This window comes from Phalangium opilio, unplaced genomic scaffold (assembly GCF_054372755.1).
Source record: "Phalangium opilio isolate 3A_F unplaced genomic scaffold, DU_Popi_V2 ptg000002l_1, whole genome shotgun sequence".
Lineage (NCBI taxonomy): Eukaryota > Metazoa > Arthropoda > Arachnida > Opiliones > Phalangiidae > Phalangium > Phalangium opilio.
The window spans coordinates 7,752,559-7,771,876 of NW_028324144.1; the positions used below are offsets into that span (position 1 = coordinate 7,752,559).

Consider the following 19,318-nt stretch of genomic DNA (forward strand, 5'->3'; position numbering starts at 1 on the left):
TTAAACTGGTCATTTGCCCAGTGCCACCGCCTTATTCCTCACCCTGGGCGACAGTGCTTTCTTTCCGGCTACTTTCGCGGTTTCGCCGAAGAGATAAAAAAGTAAACTTCCCCAGACCGGGCTGCGCCTACCCTGTAGAGGTGGGGGTAGAGAGAGCGGTGAGACCCAGGCTTTAGCTTTCATCGTCACATCGTGGCGTTAACCTTCTGAAACGTCAAACAAGTAAACGAATTAATTATGTTTTTGTCACCATTTAAGTTTCTTTTCGGTACTCGTGGCAGTTTAAAGTATACGTTACGTTAATTACATACATTATTAATTATAAATTGAAATCGGAACCACACATTATTTGAATTTGTACATGGTTGGTGATGTAGATGATGACAAGTCCCACTGCCATCATTTTAAAACTTAGACCTTGAGTCCACAACTTTTATAACAGCAGCTGTTTTTATAAACTATTCAGGTTATTAGATCAGTTTCAACATAAATATAACGTGGTCGTTTATCATATTTCATTGGAACTTTTACATTAAAATATAAGTCTTAGCAATGAAGTCAGTATTTCTTAAACGCGGACGTGTGATAAAGATTAGTTTGGTCGTCGTTGGCTTAATCCTGACAGCCGCTCTCTTTATGCCGAAACCCAAAGGAAAAGAGGGAATTGCGCATGATGTAAGTGAATATAATATTGAGTTTGCAAATGGGTTAAAGTTCGCCTATACTGTTTTGGAAATTTGGGCTTAGCTCCATCCCCTTTCTCTGTTCCGCTATGCTTATTTTGCAGAATGGAGTCTTTTCACCCCAATTTCCTCTACTAGCCATCCACTATATAAAATTATCTGTCATTTTGAGAGAAAGTGGTGAGCTATTCTCAAGTAATGTCCCTATAAGCGTCTTCCACTCCCGGTAACCACCACATATAGGCTTGCCTCTGTGGTTGCCAGCGAATTATTTTTGCGAAATAAATATTATTATTATTATTATTATAAAATCTCCGCCATTTTGAGGGTTGAAGGGGAAGCTATTTTCAAACCACATTCCTTCTGTTCATTTCCTAGGGACAATTAACCAATCGAGCATCTTCCACTTCATAAAATTATCTGCCATTTTGAGGGAAATTGGGAAGCCATCCTCAAGCCACATCCCTCTGTCCATTCCCTATAAGCAATTAGCCAATAAGCGCCTTCCACTCCACTAAAATCTCCGCCATTTTGAGGGTAAACGGAGCTATTCTCAAGCCACATAGGGAGCTAACAGTTCTGACCCTGAAACGTCACACCCTTCTATCTCTTACTGGAGTTTCATCACCCCTAACGGTTGGAAACAGTATTCTACGTGCAAAAATGCCAACCAGAGAGGGGCTGAGTGACGTCAGACTATCGATTCCCCTTAGCCAGTCGTTATCTCCCTATTCCCTCTGTCCATTTCCTATAAACAATTAGCCAATCAGACGTCTTCCACTTAATAAAATCTTCCGCCATTTTGAGGGTAATGGGGAGCTATTTACGAGCCACATTCCCTCTGTCCATTTCCTATGGACAACTAGCCAATCAGGGGCATTTCACTCCGTATTATTCTCCCCCATTTTCTCCCTATGAACAATAAGCCAATCAGGCGTCTTCCACTCCACTAAAATCTCCGCCATTTTGAGTGAAAAGGGGGAGTTATTCTTAATCCCGTTGTCCATTACCTTTAAACTAGAACTATTATGCTTAATAACAAAGTCTTTATTTTAGGCACAACTGAGTCACGCTGAGAAACTAGTACGAGTGAAAGAAGGTGCTGTGTTCAAAGAAGGGGTCTTGGGTAACTTTGAAGCACCGCCCACAGACACAGTCAGAGAAGGTCCTGGTGAGGGCGGTAAACCTTATTACACGAGAAACGACGAGCAGAATGAAGTTTCTCAATCCGTTATGGAGTTCGGAATTAATATGGTGGCTAGTGAGCAAATTGCCATGGACAGATCAATTCCTGATTTTCGAATTGGCGAATGCAAATATTGGCACTATCCCGAAGATTTGCCAACAACTAGTGTCGTTATTGTTTTCCACAATGAAGGATGGTCTACGCTACTTAGAACAGTGCATAGCGTTTTGAACAGATCTCCGCCGCAATTTTTAAAAGAAGTTGTCTTAATTGATGATTATAGTGATAAAGGTATAAAAATGTCAAGCGCAATTTAGGGTCATTCCACACAGGTTTTGAACACTCGTGTTACCGTACGTGGTTCATACAAACCTGGAAAAATCGGAAAAATCAGGGAAATAAATAATAATAATTGACAAAAACCACTGGGAAAATTCAGGGAAATTTGCGTCAAACAGGGGCCGAGTAATTAAGCAAAATGTTCGTGAACATACCCTCCATAGGATTAACATTACACTATACTTTGGAGGCTCATAACTCTGGTTATATTAGAGATACGGGGATGTCCTTTGAGTATGTTATAGTCCCATTTGCCCCGATCCAACCATACTAAAAACGTGGGGATCGAGTAAACAGGGGCCGAGTAATTAAGCAAAATGTTCGTACACATACCCTCCATAGGATTAACATTACACTATACTTTGGAGGCTCATAACTCTGGTTATATTAGAGATACGGGGATGTCCTTTAAGTATGGTATAGTCCTATTTGCCCCCCATCCAACCATACTAAAAACTTGAGATTCGAGTAAAAAGAAGCCAAGTAATTGAGGAAAATGTTCGTGAACATACCCTCCATAGGATTAACATTACACTATACTTTGGAGGCTCATAACTCTGGTTATATTAGAGATTAGGGGATGTCCTTGGATTATGTAATAGTCATATTTGTCCCCCCCCCCTCTCCTTCGTTAACATTTACTCCATAGGATACTCCATAACCTACCTGGAAAACTCAGGGAAGTATATGGGGAAATCTCAGGGAAATTAGTTTTCCAAAAGTTGTATGAACCCGAAGTGGTTAGGCTGATGTTATGAAATTTTACTCACGTTAATGACGTGGAACTCCACCATAAGTTCTTAAGATATGTTCCATAAGTTTGTCACTGTTTACAAACTGGAGTATTTCATGAAGTGACGTAGGTCATAGATTCTTGTGCATAAGGCATTGTCAAAGGTTTAGTAATGCAGACTAAATAGGAAGATGGACAGTGCAAAATTAACCGAGTGTAGTCAATTCTCCGGTTGAGGGTTATTAAACGCAGCCTTTGTTTCATTTTTGAAAACTAGCTTTACGGGGAATTAGTGCTGCAATCTAGCGTAAAACAAGGATTAGGTTTCCATGTGTAGTCTTTGTTTCTTGACGTCAGGCCTTAGACGTATTCCAACCCGCTTTAAAGGAACTGTTAAGAAGGCACTGTCGGGTGGGTAAAAAGTACTTGAAATACGTCAGAGACACGTGACCAAGGAAAGGAGTGGTTCAAAGAAACTTAGTTTGTTTCTTATTTCGAAAACTTTCACTTTGGGGAATTAGCACTGCAATCTCGCGTAAAACCAGGATTAAGTTTCCAGTCCCACTCAGTGTGGAGTCTTTGTTTCTTGGCATAGGCCTTTGACGTATTCCTACCCGCTTTAAAGGAACTGTTAAGAAGGAACTGTCGGGTTGATAAAAAAGTATTTGAAATACGTCAGAGCAACGAAAGGAGTGGTTCAAAGAAACTTAGTTCGTTTCTTATTTCAAAAAATAGCGCTTTGGGGAATTGGCACTGCAATCTCGCGTAAAACAAGGATTAGGTTTCCAGTCCGTCCCACTCAGTGTGGAGTCTTTGTTTCTTGGCATAGGCCTGTGACGTATAGAGAGATTTCAGTTGGCTGCGTAGTACCGTCACACCCACCTAAGTCTTACCACGGTTTTGGCAGCAATATTGGTGGGTTTCAGCTTTCCTTATGCAATGAGCCCACCAATATGGCGGTGTAAATGATTTCACTTATCTTAGCTCCTCCCCCAAACGAAAGCTCTCTATTCGAAGTTATTTTTACCTACTTAACAGTCCCTTTAATTATGGATGACCTTTGGTCACATAAGTATTCGAACATGTGTGGACCCCTTATAGAGTGCTGTCAGTTATGACGTCAGATCCAAGGTTAAACGTCACGAGTCTGCCTTTAGCAATGGGCGGCCATGACAGTTACCGTTTTTTCTTTATGGGAAAACAGCATGGGTGACGTCACACCGGCGCTTCTGACAGCACTCTATTATAGTTTACAGAAACCTAAGCTACGTCATATTTTCAAAAACAGAGCACTTAAAAGGAGAATTGGACAATTACATACTTCAATTCAAAGGGAGGGTGAAATTGTATCGAAACGAACAACGCGAGGGTTTGATTCGTTCAAGAACAATCGGAGCGGAGAAATCCGTGGCAGATGTTGTACTATTCCTTGACGCTCATTGCGAAGTCAATGTGAATTGGCTTCCCCCACTCTTGACGCCTATTTACCAAAATAGGACTGTCATGACTGTTCCAGTTATTGATGGGATTGATAAATCTAATTTTGAGTATCGGCCAGTTTATCAAGGCAAAACTCATTTTAGAGGAATCTTTGAATGGGGAATGCTTTATAAAGAAAATGAGTTACCCGCTAAAGAAGCTGCTAAACGAAAGCATCACAGTGAACCTTATAAGTATGTGTTGGCCTTATAGGTAGGTTGCTTTAGGGTTTTATCTATGCCTGTCCCTGAGATAAGAAGGCCATTACGATGTCTTGATTTCATGGCTAAAGCTGTCGTGTCACTAAAGTCACTTGATTTCTAACTACTCAAGTCCCTTTCCGGCCACAGGCCATGGCAATAACTGACCCATGAGTAACCTACCTAGACCAAAAGTATTAAGCACCTATCCTTTTATGGAAAAATTAATGAAATGCCCAGACAACTATTTTTGAACAGTTGACCAAATAAAATGCCATCAAAGACACAAAACTTATAAAACACATTATGTTAAAGGGTATGGGAATTTACAATTTCATATCATATTTTAGCACGAAAGTGGTATTATATTACACTTTCAAGTCTCTACTTTCAAAATATAAAGTTTTTAATATAATTGAACCAAAGTTTCTATTTTTAAAATCCATTGGAAAATCACGAAAACTCAGCTTCGATATATAAATTATTTTGTCTTGTCAGCTTGTTCGGTTGGTTTATGACATCACACGGGCAAACCTATACAAGCGAGAGCGAGCCCGAGCTATACCCGTCTCGTGCTCTGTCTATGCTTTGATAGCGGAGAGAGTGGCACCATCTCGCGTGCGTGACGTCAAAAACAAGAAAACGTTGTAGCCTTTCTTAAAGACTTTTAAAAAGTGGATTTTAAATAATTTCATATGAAGCATTTTCAAATGCATATTGCCAAATAACTAGAAATCGGAGAATTAAAAGCTTGATATTTCTGAATTCACAGTAATTAATTCTATCTTTTGCTATATAAATCAGAGGTTTTTCAAACGAAGCTTCTCATACCCTTTAATTTTATATAATTTTTAGTAAGGAAAGATATGCTTTTATAGTATTAACCGTAGACATTAGAACATGTATTGTGCGCCACGCTGAAAGGCCACGTATATACTCTGTTACCGCTTCGGTTGTCAGCACGCGCAAAGGTATTTCTCTGTGTAACGTAGCTTTATACGTGCTGTCAAGAGACGAAAAACTTCAGGATTTTCAGGATTTAAAATATCCGCAAGTTTTTTAGTTAGAGTGTACGGACCTCTAGGCCTTAGTTTCAAATACGTGTGAAATTGCATACAGCGGCACAGCCTACTACACGTATATGAAACTAAGGCCTAGAGGTCCGTGCACTCGAGCTAAAAAACAAGCGGATATTTCAAATCCTGAAGATCCTCAAGTTCTTCGTCTCTTGACAGCACGCACTAAGCTAGGTTACATAGAGACCTAGCTTTGCGCGTGTTGACAACCGATGTTGTAACAGAGTATATACAGAATAAGCTGTCGCCCGAGATAGGGAGTTGCCGATCCTATATCGTGAAACAAATTTCCTCACGCGCATTCTTTATCAATGGTTATAGGTACTCTAAATAAAATCGCCTTTTGGTTAACAATAATATACTTTAGGCTTAGTGTATCAACTTTGTCTGGCCATTTCCTTCTCCCTTTTAATGATTTTGCGAACTTGGACAGATTTTATCTTTTACTGTATAATAGTTGCCATTTGCTAATATGTTTTTAATTGCAGATCACCAACTCACGCTGGCGGGCTCTTTGCCATCAACCGAAAATATTTCTTAGAATTAGGCGCTTACGATCCAGGCTTATTAGTCTGGGGTGGAGAAAATTTTGAGCTCTCATTTAAAGTATGTTTGTAATATTTTTAGTAATCCTTAATACTAATGGATCAAAAAATGTAACTGCATTCGCACTTCAGATCTGGCAGTGTGGCGGTAGCATTGAATGGGTACCTTGCTCGAGAGTTGGCCACATTTACCGAGGTTTTATGCCTTATTCATTTGGAAATTTGGCAAAGAAACGTAAAGGACCTTTGGTGACAGTTGTAAGGATAAGTTTCTTTGTATAATATTATGCATAACCTTATAATAATCGCCATAAGTATGCGTCAAAAGAATATTTACCATATTGTTGCAACCCCCCCACCCCGAGGGTAGAGGGGCCATCTGGCGGTGGATTTAACAGAACCATAGCCCACTTGATCACGCTTGGGGAAGTTAGGTTTTTTGGCAATATCCTCTGTTCTATTGATTCAAATGGCCTGAAATTTTAATGAGAGGTGTGATGCAACGTATCATATTGACTTTTTACTAAAAAAAGGCACCACTTTGCGTAGAACCTCACGTTAATTGAAATGGTAATCAAATTGCACGGGATTTTACTTTTATATAGCGTGAGGTGCTTGAGAATGCGATTAAGTGGGCTATGACAGAACCCTACTCGATCAATGAAATAAAATCCAACAGTTGACCCCTAAATCTTTTCTGTTCTGTTCTGGTTTGGAGAAGAAAATTTTAAATTAAGATGGCGCTGCAGTGGTTTAATGGGGGAATTAATATATAAAGTATTTGGTCTTGCTGAACTTGTTAAAAAATATAAGAAATCGTCATCACAGTTGCGCGCGATTTTTCACGTGACGTGAGTCTGGTGATTTATTGTTAAGCCATGGATATAGAATGCACGTGAGGAAAATTTTTTCACACTATCTTATAGCATGATCTTACGAATTTGAGCTCGAACGTCATTTCTCCAGACTAAGAAACGTCACTCGTGACGATTTCTTATGTTTTTCAATTAGCTCCTCCTACTTTATATATTTACCTATTTTTTTTCTCGTATGAACAATACCAATACAATAGGCCCTTATGGCAGACCCATATTTATGGAGAGTATTATAGGGTTTATAACACTTAAAGGGAGGGTGAAGTGGAAAATCAAGTGATTTTTTTATCGATTCTTCTTCTAATTATAAGACCAGTCTGCATAGTCAAACATTCGGGAAATATCTTCGAATGATTTAAAATTGAAATTAGGTTCCGATTTTAAGAATAATTTCAAGTATCCCCCTCCGACCAATCGCGTAACGCCCTGCCTTTCTGTTAACAAAATTCTCGTGGCACGCTCCGTGTCTCGCGCCACGATTGTCACATCGCGCGCCTAATTTTATCAAATCTCGTGATAAATTTTATTCGACACGGAACGTGCCACGAGAATTTTGTTAATAAAAAGGCAGGACGTTACGCGATTGGTCGGAGGGGGATACTTGAAATTATTCTTAAAATCGGAACCTAATTTGAATTTTAAAATCATTCGGAGTCTGTATTTCCTGAATGTTTCACTATGCAGACTAGTCTTATAATTAGAAGAAGAATCGATAAAAAAATGACTTGATTTTCCACTTCACCCTCCCTTTAAATCTTCTGTAATGTTATTGAAAATTCTTTAATAGAACTACAAAAGAGTGATAGAAGTTTGGATGGACGAGTACAAAGAATATTTTTACACTCGAGAGCCAATGGCTCGCCAGTATGAAATTGGGGACATATCGGAGCAGCTTAAGATCAAGGAAAGACTTCAATGCAAAAGTTTCAAGTGGTTTATGGAAAATGTGGCTTACGATGTGTTGGAAAAATTCCCTCTCCTTCCTCCTAATGTTAAATGGGGAGAGGTTCGAAGTCTCTTAACTGGTCAGTGTTTGGACCCAATGAGTTCCCAACCGCCTTCTGTCGTAGCTGTCACTCATTGTCATAGTTCAGGAGGAAATCAGGTAAATAAAGGACCAGGGGTGTGCGAGTACTCGGATATCACGAGTATACTAATTTTTAAGTCTGAGCTGGCTGAGTAACCAGCAATAGTTAGACACCCTTTTCAGGGTTCATACAAACCTGGAAAAATCAGGGAAATAAATAGTTGACAAAAACCTCAGGGAAATTTGCGTCAAACAGGGGCCGAGTTATTAAGCAAAATGTTTGTAAGCATTCCCACCATAGGAATAGCATTACACTATACTTTGGAGGGTCATCATAACTCGTGTTATATTAGGGATATGGGGATGTCCTTTGAGTATGTTATAGTCCAATTTGTCCCCCATCCAACCATACTAAAAAATTAGGGCTACGACAAACAGGGGCCGAGTAATTAAGCAAAATGTTCATAAACATACCCTCCATAGGATTAACATTACACTATACTTTGGAGGCTCATAACTCTGGTTATATTTGAGGTACGGGGATGTCCTTCGAGTATGTTATAGTCCTATTTGTCCCCCATCCAACCATACTAAAAAATTAGGGCTACGACAAACAGGGGCTGAGTAATATAAGCAAAATGTTCGTAAACATCCCCTCCATAGGATTATCATTACACTATACTTTGTAGGCTCATAACTCTGCTTATATTAGAGATACAGGGATGTCCTTTGATTATGTAATAGTCCTATTTGCCCCCCCCCTCTCCTTCGTTAACATTTGCTGCATATGGGGGAAAAACCTGGAAATCTCAGGGAAGTATATGGGGGAAAAACCTGGGAAATCTCAAGGAAGTATATGGGGGAAAAACCTGGGAAATCTCAAGGAAGTATATGGGGGAAAAACCTGGGAAATCTCAAGGAATCATATGGGGGGAAAAACCTGGGAAATCTCAGGGAAGTATATGGGGGAAAAACCTGGGAAATCTCAGGGAAGTATATGGGGGAAAAAACCTGGGAAATTCAGGGAAGTATATGGGGAAAAACGTGGAAATCTCAGGGAAATTTGTTTTCCAAAAGTTCTATGAACCTTTTGAAAGCAATTTTTTTGGGGGATTTTGCTTGTTAAAGTGGGATGGGTAAAAGCAGAGATGGGACACATTTCTCCCCTCCCGCGTCTACGCGTGCGTCACTGGTGGGAAGTACTTTATAATATCGCCTATTGGACTCATCCAGCTCTCCAAAATACGCTTCATATACAATGCCAGTGAAATTTAATGACGAGTAATTTATTCTTCTGACTATAGGTATTCCGTCTAAATGCAGAGGGCCAATTAGGCGTCGGTGAAAGATGTATCGATGGTGATTCAACAAATATCAAATTAGTCTTTTGCAAATTAGGAACGGTAAATGGACCGTGGGAATATAACCCTGTAAGCTAACTAACTTAGTAATTAATTTTCTTAACATATTTATAGATTAAAAATTAAACGTTTTTTCGTTATTCAGGATACAAAAGCTCTGTACCATAAAACACTTAGCAAGTGTATGGAACTTAGCGCGAATGGGGGTCACGCCCTCAAATTGAAGAACTGCGATCCTACAGTAACGGGTCAGCAATGGATATTTAAAGAAATTAAGGTTAGGTAATGAAAATTGCGGCAAATTATTTTTGTAAACACGGTGGTAACGGTGATAAGTGCCTTAGGGTCATTTGAAAAAGAAAAAAGAAAAAACACTTTATAAGTATTATTGTTAAAAAAAACTATACTAACTTTTTAAAACGAATTCAATTAATCTATTCTAGTAGGATATTTCTGTAAATATCTCGGTGTGTTGTTGAAATGTCACAAATCACCCTACAGGTGATTGATATATTCTTGGAAATATTTGTGTTTTACCGGGGTGTGTTTGATTACATTATGCTGAGACTAGTGATGGCCAATGTCGAAATTTTACCGATACCATTATTTTCCTTATTTATGTATCAAACGTCAACAATTTTTAACTAATACTGATAGATGTTATCAGAAAACCGAACTTTACAGTGATCATGACCACTACTGATGGTTTGTGGCGGGATAAGAGCGTCAAGGCCTGGCATGATGAAATAAATGTAGGGCCATGTGACTTGGTAATTTAAAAGCGCCATCTATGGGCCTTTGTTAGAATATCGGTAAAAATCTGTTACAAATGAATTTTTCCTTACGATTAATGGAAAAAGCCATGTCACTTGGTACCACTACTGATGGTTTGTGGCGGGATAAGAGCGTCAAGGCCTGGCATGATGAAATAAATGTAGGGCCATGTGACTTGGTAATTTAGAAGCGCCATCTATGGACCTTTGTTAGAATATCGGTAAAAATCTGTTACAAGGGCATTTTTCCTTACGATTAATGGAAAAATTAAGCTAAAACTTATCGGTAAAATTACGATATTGGCAACTGATACTGATCTCAGATCAGTTAGTCTCCACCATCACTAGCTGAAACCATTTTGAAGTTTATTCCATTTAAGCCGCCATTTTAATAGTTATGGTGACGAATCTTCCCATTTTGTTAATGTTCCTGTAAATTTGTTAATCTTAATTTAACCCACTGAAAATTTATTAATCTTAATTTAAATGTTTTATATTTATTGATTGGGCATCTTTAACCTTTTAAAACCCTTTAAATGATTGGTCTTTTAAACCAAACTCGGGACTTATTTAGCTTAGAGTATTGATCTCTAACTATTTAGTTAAATAATGGACAATTATCCTGATTTCAATTAATCAAAATGTTTGTAAATTAAATTTCTATATCTTAAGCTGATTGAACACATATCAATTTGAACCGAATTGGTAATTTTTTAGTTAATTTCCAATTGTTTAAACAATCTTAAGCACTGTGGCTTGCTTACAGATGGGTCCCTTTACAATACCATAAGGACATCATCTCTCTAAGGGCCCAAGCGCCTGTATTAGCAAAAACATCTAGTTCTGCTAGATGTGACGTAGATTTTGTATAGGGGCTCCTTCCGAATTTTTCGTGAAATTCGCGGGAGAGAAAAATAATTTTCAAAATCAGCCACGACCAATATCCTAAGCCGGTCGCGGTCTAGACGCGAGCTCTGAGATAACGCTCCCAAGCGGTTGGGAATCAAACTAAAACAGGCGGGTAGGCGATAGAGGAAGGACTAAGGGGAAAAAATAAGTAAGAGAATTTCCAGAACCCCCCAGCTCTCTCAGACACAAGAGGTAAATTCGCGCTTAGTAAAAATCACGAAGAGTTGTCGTGAGAAATCTTTGAAGGAGGGAAAAAAGTTCAATGCCGGGTTACTCTGCAGCGAATGCGCTCGGCCTCTGTTTAGGCTATACAATTATTATACCACTTGAGATGAGACGGATGGCTGACAAAATCGGACATACATACAGTTCAACTGTAACATAGAATCTTGGGCCCTTAGAAAGATATAATGTCCTTATGACAATACATATAGGGGTGGTGGCTACTGGCTAGCCCCTATGCCACAGCTAAACGACAGCGCCCTATATATTGAAACTTTTTCGACTCAAACCATAGGCATAGCATAATCTGAGTCGAAAAGTTACCATACTCTCCCGCTAGGGGCGATGCCGTTAGAAGAACGGGGGTTTTAGCTTATCATTCCAGTCCAACATAGGACACACTGTAGAATAAGTCTCTATTGTCAAAGGAAGCAGAAATATGAGAACAGCATGCGATTGGCTTTGAATAATACTTTGATACATATGTGGTCTGCTTTATAGAAGATAGTTCAGATTTCAGTTTGAAAAAAAAGCATTCTAAACTCAAACCGGGATCATTTTTGAAATATTTCACGCTGTTTTTAACTTGTTATTTTTGTTACCAGCACCACCATGTATATTTATTCAAAGTACATTAAATTACGTTTTAGCAATAAGTTAATTAATATTTTAGGTGAAGTGAAATTTTACAGTGGGCATAATATGGCAATAATTCCAAACCCAAAATATAACCATAATGGGTATAAGTGTTTGCATATGTTCATAAGATATCTTCCATAAGTTTCACTGGTTAATGAGAACTTGTCACGAAGTGACGTAGGTGTAACGTCAAAGATTCTCATATTGCGAAGCCTGGTGATGCGCTGTCAAAGGCTTAGTACAGACTAAATATGAAGATGGACTGCAAATGGATTAACTAACGCTAAGGATTGTTCACTAACTGTGTTTTTCATATAATGCAATGGCCAACTACATGTTCCGAATTATTCCTTGATTCCCCTCTTCATTCCCCCAATTTATTGGACCAAAACGGATGTAGATATAGCGCCATCTCTGGGCAAAAAAAATATGGTTTTTGCGGATTTTGAAGATGGCGGCGCCCAATTTAGAAGGGATTTTAATTTTGACGTCATAGGACACGTGATATTTGGTCCAATTTTCTTAGATATAGCGCCATCTCTCGGCAAAAAAAAAATATGGTTTTTGCGGATTTAAAAGATGGCGGCGCCCAATTTAGGCAGGATTTAAATTTTGACGTCATAGGACACGTGATATTTGGTCCAATTTTCTAATAACTTCCTGTTAGGGATAATAGCTGCTGCTAGGGGGCGTTTGGAACATGTATATTTCATATTTTAGGTGTAACGAACAATCCCTTAGCGTTAGTTAATCCATGGACTGCAAAACTAACTAGTGTGGCCAATCAATTCTCGCTTGTCGTACTCTAGCTGTAAGACTCTAGCATTACGAAGTATAGCATAGTTAGCGTCATACTTATGAAATATATCTTATAAACGTATGCTGTTCGAGTATGTTAAATATTCTTGCACCCAATGATAATTATTAGAAATAAAATTATCCTTGAACATTTTGCATTCCACCGTCCCAAATGGATTATGAACTTACGGGGACCTAACTTTATACACTTATGGTATAAAATAAATCGGAGCCTCCAGGATGAACTAGGCCCATGCATGTCAAATTTTATGTGGGGAAATATCCAGTTTGTTAGGAAAAATATTTTCACCATAGATGGCGCTTATTTTTCCGTTGTGACAGGGGTCTTCCTTAAATTATCATTGATATTTTAGGGGTCTTCCTTAAATTATCGTTGATATTTTAGGGGTCAGTCATAAAATTTTTATGATAGAGAAAAGTTTCATCCTAAAATTAACGTAAATGTTTTTGGGGCTATTCACTTTTTACTTAATCTTTCGGTTAGATGGTATTGATGACAACAAAATAAATTATTTCAATTAAAATAATTCAGTAAGAGTAATAAAACCGTATACTTACAATCCGCGACCTTGGCCCAAATACTTAAGCAGTCGACAGCTAGGGTCACGGGGTTGAACTTTGTTTATTTTTCGGTCGTATCAGCGCCCCCAAACGGGAAAACACGGCGAACTAAATTAGTTAAAAAAATATTCTCGCTTCGCCACACGCATGGGCCTAGTTCATCCCGGAGGCTCCGAATAAATCATTAATAAGTCTGTGATTATTAGTTGTAAGGTAACTTTATTGGTTCCAAAAATAATTGTAAAGAAAAACGAATGTATTCAATGTAATGTTTGCCGGTTATTTTGCGTTGGATAATAGAAATCACATTCCAAGGGGAACATAAAATGAAATTGAAGCAATTTGTTAAGAATTACACATGGCTCTCATTAAATTAAATTATGGTAGCAAATTTGGTAGTGTCAATTCATTTTGAATATTAATTAATAATATTAAATTTAATTATCGAATGGTGGAGATGATATCGTCAATTTTCAGAATACTTCTAACGCATTCCGCAGCCAAGCAAATGGCGCTTGTGCTAACGAGTAACGGTTGGATTACGTTCTCTTCCAAGATATTGGTGACGGCTCCCTATAATATAAATAAGATGGGGCGACTTTGTAATTTAATCTTTGCATTTCTAACCCAAAGACCGAGTGATTTTAATTTACCTTTCTAACGTTAATCCCGGCAGTTTTTTCACCCTGCGCATGTCGATTACGAAGTTCCGTCACGGTAGAAATGGGATTTAATCCAGCATTTTCTGCTAGGGTCGACGGAATTACTTCTAAAGCTTCGGCAAAAGCTCGGAAACAATAAGCTTCCATTCCCGTCAATGTTCTCGAGTATTCTGAGATGCGAAGTGAAAGTTCAATCTCAGGAGCACCACCTCCGGCAATTAAAGCCCTTTATGGTGGAAAGTTTAGTTAATGGACTATTATAGAAAAATTAACAGTGGGTCTGACAATACCTTTTCTTAACCAGACATCGAATGACGCACAACGCGTCATGAAGAGACCTATCAGCTTCTTCCAAGACTAATTTGTTTGATCCTCGTAGCAAGATAGTGATGGTTTTTCCAGGGTTTGCGACGCCCGTGATTTTAACGTACTTTTTACCACCAGTCTGAACTTCTTCGACCATTTCAGAGCTTCCTAAAGCTTCGGGGACAAAGTGATCGAGACTGGCGATGGGACGACAGTTCAAACTCTATAGAAACACAATTATAAAGGATATAATTGTATTTTACTTAAAGTTAAACCAGCAAGGAACCCTACCTTGCACACAAATTCGATATCTTCCCTTTCGATATCTCTAATGACCAGAATCTTCATTTTAGCCAAAAAGTGTAAGGCCAAATCATTCACGGCGTCTCTCAAGATAGATTTTTGAATCAAGAGAACGTTGCAACCGGCTTTTTTCACTTGTTTAATGATGTTCAATATGTATGCTCGTTCTTCACGGAGTACTCGGTCCATTTGAGTATAGTCAGAGATCATTAGTTGGTTGTCCATCTAGTAAATAATAATTTTAATTAAAAACAAAAACGGACTTGAAATTGCCACTGATTGGCTCAAATCCCAGAACAGGGTTGCCACGGAATATTCCGAACCAAATTCCCAGCCAACTTTTCGTTTTCCAGGTTTTCCCTGACCTTTTTAGGCCGAAAGTGTAAATGTTTACAGCACGTATTAAGTGCTTATAATTAAATAAACTCGATCTACACTAAGTTTTCCAATGTATTTGTTGCACCAAAAGTAGAGGTGTGCGGTTAACCGTTTCAATCGAATAATTCGATCGAATACCGAACCGAATAATTCGATTCGGTATTCGATAAGCCTATTTTCACTATTCGATTCGAATATCGAATACCGAACTGACTATTCGGTTAAAGTTCGACTACCATAAATCTTGGTCCTTGGCACTAGAGAGACCCACCTTATTTAAAAAATATCATCCCAATTTTATTTTTCTCCCATCAAAAACTCCCAGCAAGTGCATAGGAAAATTTTAAGAAATACTTGACCACCAATGAGGAGAGGTATTTTGAAATTTAGGAGCTTCTAAATGTTCTTCTCCTTGCTTTGTATTGACTATTGGCGAATATTAGGGTTACTACCCGATTAACCGCGAATAGTTGGCCTAGTATTCGCGAATACTAGGGTTAAATATTCGCGGTTACTAGGCTTAACTATTCGCGATTAATCGGGAAGGAAAAAAATTACCAAGGCCCAACTATTCGGTATTCGATTTGGAATAAACTATTCGATTCGGTATTTGATAATGAAAATTTTATGGTGGATAACTGGTTCGATACCCAAAAAGTGGTATTCGCACACCCCTAACCAAAATGATCAAGGAACATTTTAACTATAAATAACAGTCTAGAGATTTTTTTAGAGAACATTTACTTTATAAAAACAATTCTAGACATTTTTAAGGATTGTTCTAGAGTTTTCTGTGTTAAGAGAGGATGAGCAGAAATTTCCATTACTCTTTCAATAAAGACTTAACCCCAGAAATTTTACCCACTAAAATCAAATTCATTGACTTTTAACTGACTTTGCTGAAATTTTTAAAATTCTCTGACCTTTCCAGCCCATTTTTAAATTCCCTGACCCGTGGCAACCCTGCAGAAGGAAATGGTTGAAATTAAGCATGGGCGAATACTCGAGTAACACGAATAACTCGATCGAATATCGAGACGAATAACCGTCTCGATATTCGATAAGCCCCATTTCGGGTATTCGAACGAATATCGAATAGTGAATTTTACTATTCGGGCCTACTATTCGCTAAATATTCGACTAACTATTCGTTAAATATTCGATTAACTATTCGAGAAAACAAAAATATTAACCCTAAAAATGTTTTAAAAAAGTAATGGCAGTTACACTTTTTAATGTATAAGTTTCTACGGGAAAATAGGCCTGAAGTGCTACTACTCTATAGCGCATCTAAATTCTAAATATAATTTAAATTGATTTTAATTAATCCTTCTATTTCTGACTATTCGATAAGGGCAATTTTAAGTTAAGCCTAATTATTCGATATTCGGTTCCCAAACAACTATTCGTCTCGGTATTCGATAAGAAAATTTTTCACTATTCGATATTCGTCTCGACAGTCAAAAACTGGTATTCGCCCATGCTAAGTTGAAATATAAACTAAACAAACACTTTCCGTTCCTTTTAAGGAAAAGTTTTGGTAAAATAAGATAATATTATGAGAAGGGCTTTTTTCTAAATATAAAGGGAACCAATGGAGGAGACTTTAGCAGCGTCTGCTAACTCGAACCACTACGGGATTGGATCAATTCTCATAGGCTGAGAAGGGTAAGCGACCCCTGTAAGAGGTTCGTTTGGCAGAAGCCACTAAACCAATGGTGGAGCGATAGTCTCGTTTTTATGGAGTAATTAAATGCTAATTATTTTCTAATAAGGAATAGTTTTATATTTTTTTAATATTTTTCCTTTTATATTTAGAAAAAGACCGTCCTTTTAAGGTATAATGTTACGTTACCCGAACTTTTCTTTTTTAAATAGACTAAAAATTATCGCTGGCCCACTTCATTCTCCCAAAAGCAAATGTAAATTCAATATCAACCCCCTTCTTATCAAATGAAAGTTCATGCCAGTTGTCACTTACATCAGTTTTAGGTGGTGAAATACAGAATTGAATGAGCCCAATCTTAGCCTTTTCAATTTTTGTAGGTCCACCAATTCCCGCAGACCGTTGAGCAAACACGAGCCCATCCACTAATTCAGCATCTTCAACTGTTCCTCTGTAATACCACATTTACACTTAGCCCAGCCAAAAATTTTAAATTCCTTATAGGAAAAATAGGATTTTTTTCCCAGAATTATAGGATTTCATAGGAGAAAAACTGTTTTAATTGGAAAAATAGGATTTTTTTCTAGAATTATAGGATTTCACAGGGAAATTAGATTTCCCCCGGAATTATAGGATTTCATAGGAGCAAAACTATTTTTATAGGAAAAATAGGATTTTTCCCGGAATTATAGAGCTATTTCAGTGGGGGAAAAATTTCGTCTGCTACGAAAATTGGGCCTGCCTTTGAGTGTAGAGGGCGGCCATTTTGTGAGGGTTTCTCTATGGGCAAATAGCATTGGTGACGTAGCCATTACCCCCTCTGAAATAGCTCTATAGGATTTCATAGGAGCAAAATTGTGTTTTAGTAGAAAAAATAGGATTTTTTACGGAATTATAGGATTTCATAGGAGAAAAACAATTTTTTATAGGAAAAATAGGATTTTGTACGGAATTATAGGATTTCATAGGAGAAAAACTATTTTTTTTAGGAAAAATAGGATTTTGTTCCAGAATTATAGGATTTCATAGAAGAAAAACTATTTTTATAGGAAAAATAGGATTTTGTTAAAGAATTATAGAATTTCATAGAAGAAAAACTATTTTTATAGGAAAAATAGGATTTTGTTCCAGAATTATAGGATTTCATAGAAGAAAAACTATTTTTATAGGAAAAATAGGATTTTGTTCCAGAATTATAGGATTTCATAGGGAATATAGGATTTTTTCGGAATTATAGGATTTCACAGGGAAATTAGGATTTTTTCGGAATTATAGGATTTCACAGGGAAATTAGGATTTTTTCGGAATTATAGGATTTCATAGGGAAATTAGAATTTTTTCGGAATTATAGGATTTCATAGGAAAAATAGGATTTTTTTCGGAATTATAGGATTTCACAGGAAAAATAGGATTTTTTCGGAATAATAAGATTTTTATAAGAAAAATGGGAATTATAGGACCACTAGGCTCCCTGCTATCTATGCAGCAGAAACAGATATATTTACCCTAATTGCTTAATGATTTTGATATCTCTAAGATCAACATTAGTATCCTTGGCTGGGTCAATAACTCTCATGATAGCATCGACGGCCATTGGCGCCAATAAGGCGGAATGTTGACTGACAACTTTGGAGTTTAGAGAAGTGCTGGCACTTTTAAGTAGCGATTCCCTGTCTGACAGATCTACTGGAACGGCTAATTCGTTCAAGAACTCTAAAGCCTTAACCGCTGCCTTTTGAAAAGATTCCGAGATGGTTGTAGGGTGAATTCCTTTAGCTAATAACTTTGAAGCTGCGTCCAAAAGGCTTCCGGCAATTACTACAACTGACGTAGTACCATCTCCAGCTTCGATATCTTGCGCCTTCGATAACTCTACCAACTTGACACGAATTTAAAATTAAAACGGACCAAACAGATTATCAAGTACTTTGATAATAACTATACCATTTTAGCCGCAGGATGTAATACTTGCATCTCTTTTAAGATTGTAGCTCCGTCATTGGTGATAGTAACGTCCCCGTTTCCAGCTTGGATCTGATAAATTTAAATAATTTACTTAATTAAAATTAAAAGTAAATACATTAATAACATACCATTTTATCCATGCCACGGGGGCCCAAACTTGTTCTGATTGCATCAGCAACGGCTATATTTAAGTAATAAAGTCATATTAATATTGGGTATTCCGAAAAACACCATAAATGGTAATGGTTAGGGTGTAGGTTAAGGCGTGGGTGACTCAGGTACTGCATTAAAAGGAGCCCAGCACGCGTGAGGTGCCATTAGGACTTGGCTTCAAAACTTACATTTAGCTGCTGTAATATTACTGTGCCTGATTTGAGTCGGTTTGTCTTTATCACTGTATCCCGCTTTTTTACCAGAATTTCCGGATGAAGCCACGGTGTTATTAGTTTTCGCCGTCATTATTTAACTTCAATATTAATCAAATTAGTTAAACTTAGCGACAGACAACGTGACAAGAACGATTTTCAGCGAAGTGACTGACAAAGGAATAAGCAGGGATGCTTGATATATCGACACTCTATAGGGCATGGATGAAGGATGCGCGTGAAAAA

The 19,318-nt window shown here is 37.7% G+C and overlaps 2 protein-coding genes across 2 annotated transcripts; one reads left to right on the forward strand and one right to left on the reverse strand.

Moving 5' to 3' along the window:
- The first annotated feature begins 129 nt into the window (after positions 1-129).
- Positions 130-13,818, forward strand: Pgant7 (N-acetylgalactosaminyltransferase 7). Its single transcript, XM_089850351.1, has 9 exons — positions 130-466; positions 545-675; positions 1,740-2,160; positions 4,230-4,614; positions 6,185-6,302; positions 6,374-6,499; positions 7,904-8,221; positions 9,448-9,573; positions 9,650-13,818. Exons 2-9 carry the CDS (start codon positions 553-555, stop codon positions 9,788-9,790), a joined length of 1,758 nt encoding a protein of 585 aa, XP_089706477.1. The 5' UTR covers positions 130-466; positions 545-552; the 3' UTR covers positions 9,791-13,818.
- CCT4 (chaperonin containing TCP1 subunit 4) lies at positions 13,627-19,254 on the reverse strand. Its single transcript, XM_089850409.1, has 9 exons — positions 19,049-19,254; positions 18,836-18,888; positions 18,687-18,776; positions 18,248-18,621; positions 17,058-17,193; positions 14,687-14,923; positions 14,380-14,618; positions 14,081-14,315; positions 13,627-14,000 (listed from the first exon to the last, which is right to left on the reverse strand). The coding sequence occupies exons 1-9, from the start codon at positions 19,164-19,166 to the stop codon at positions 13,869-13,871; spliced, it is 1,614 nt and encodes a 537-aa protein (XP_089706535.1). The 5' UTR covers positions 19,167-19,254; the 3' UTR covers positions 13,627-13,868.
- Between the last annotated feature and the right edge of the window lie 64 nt (positions 19,255-19,318).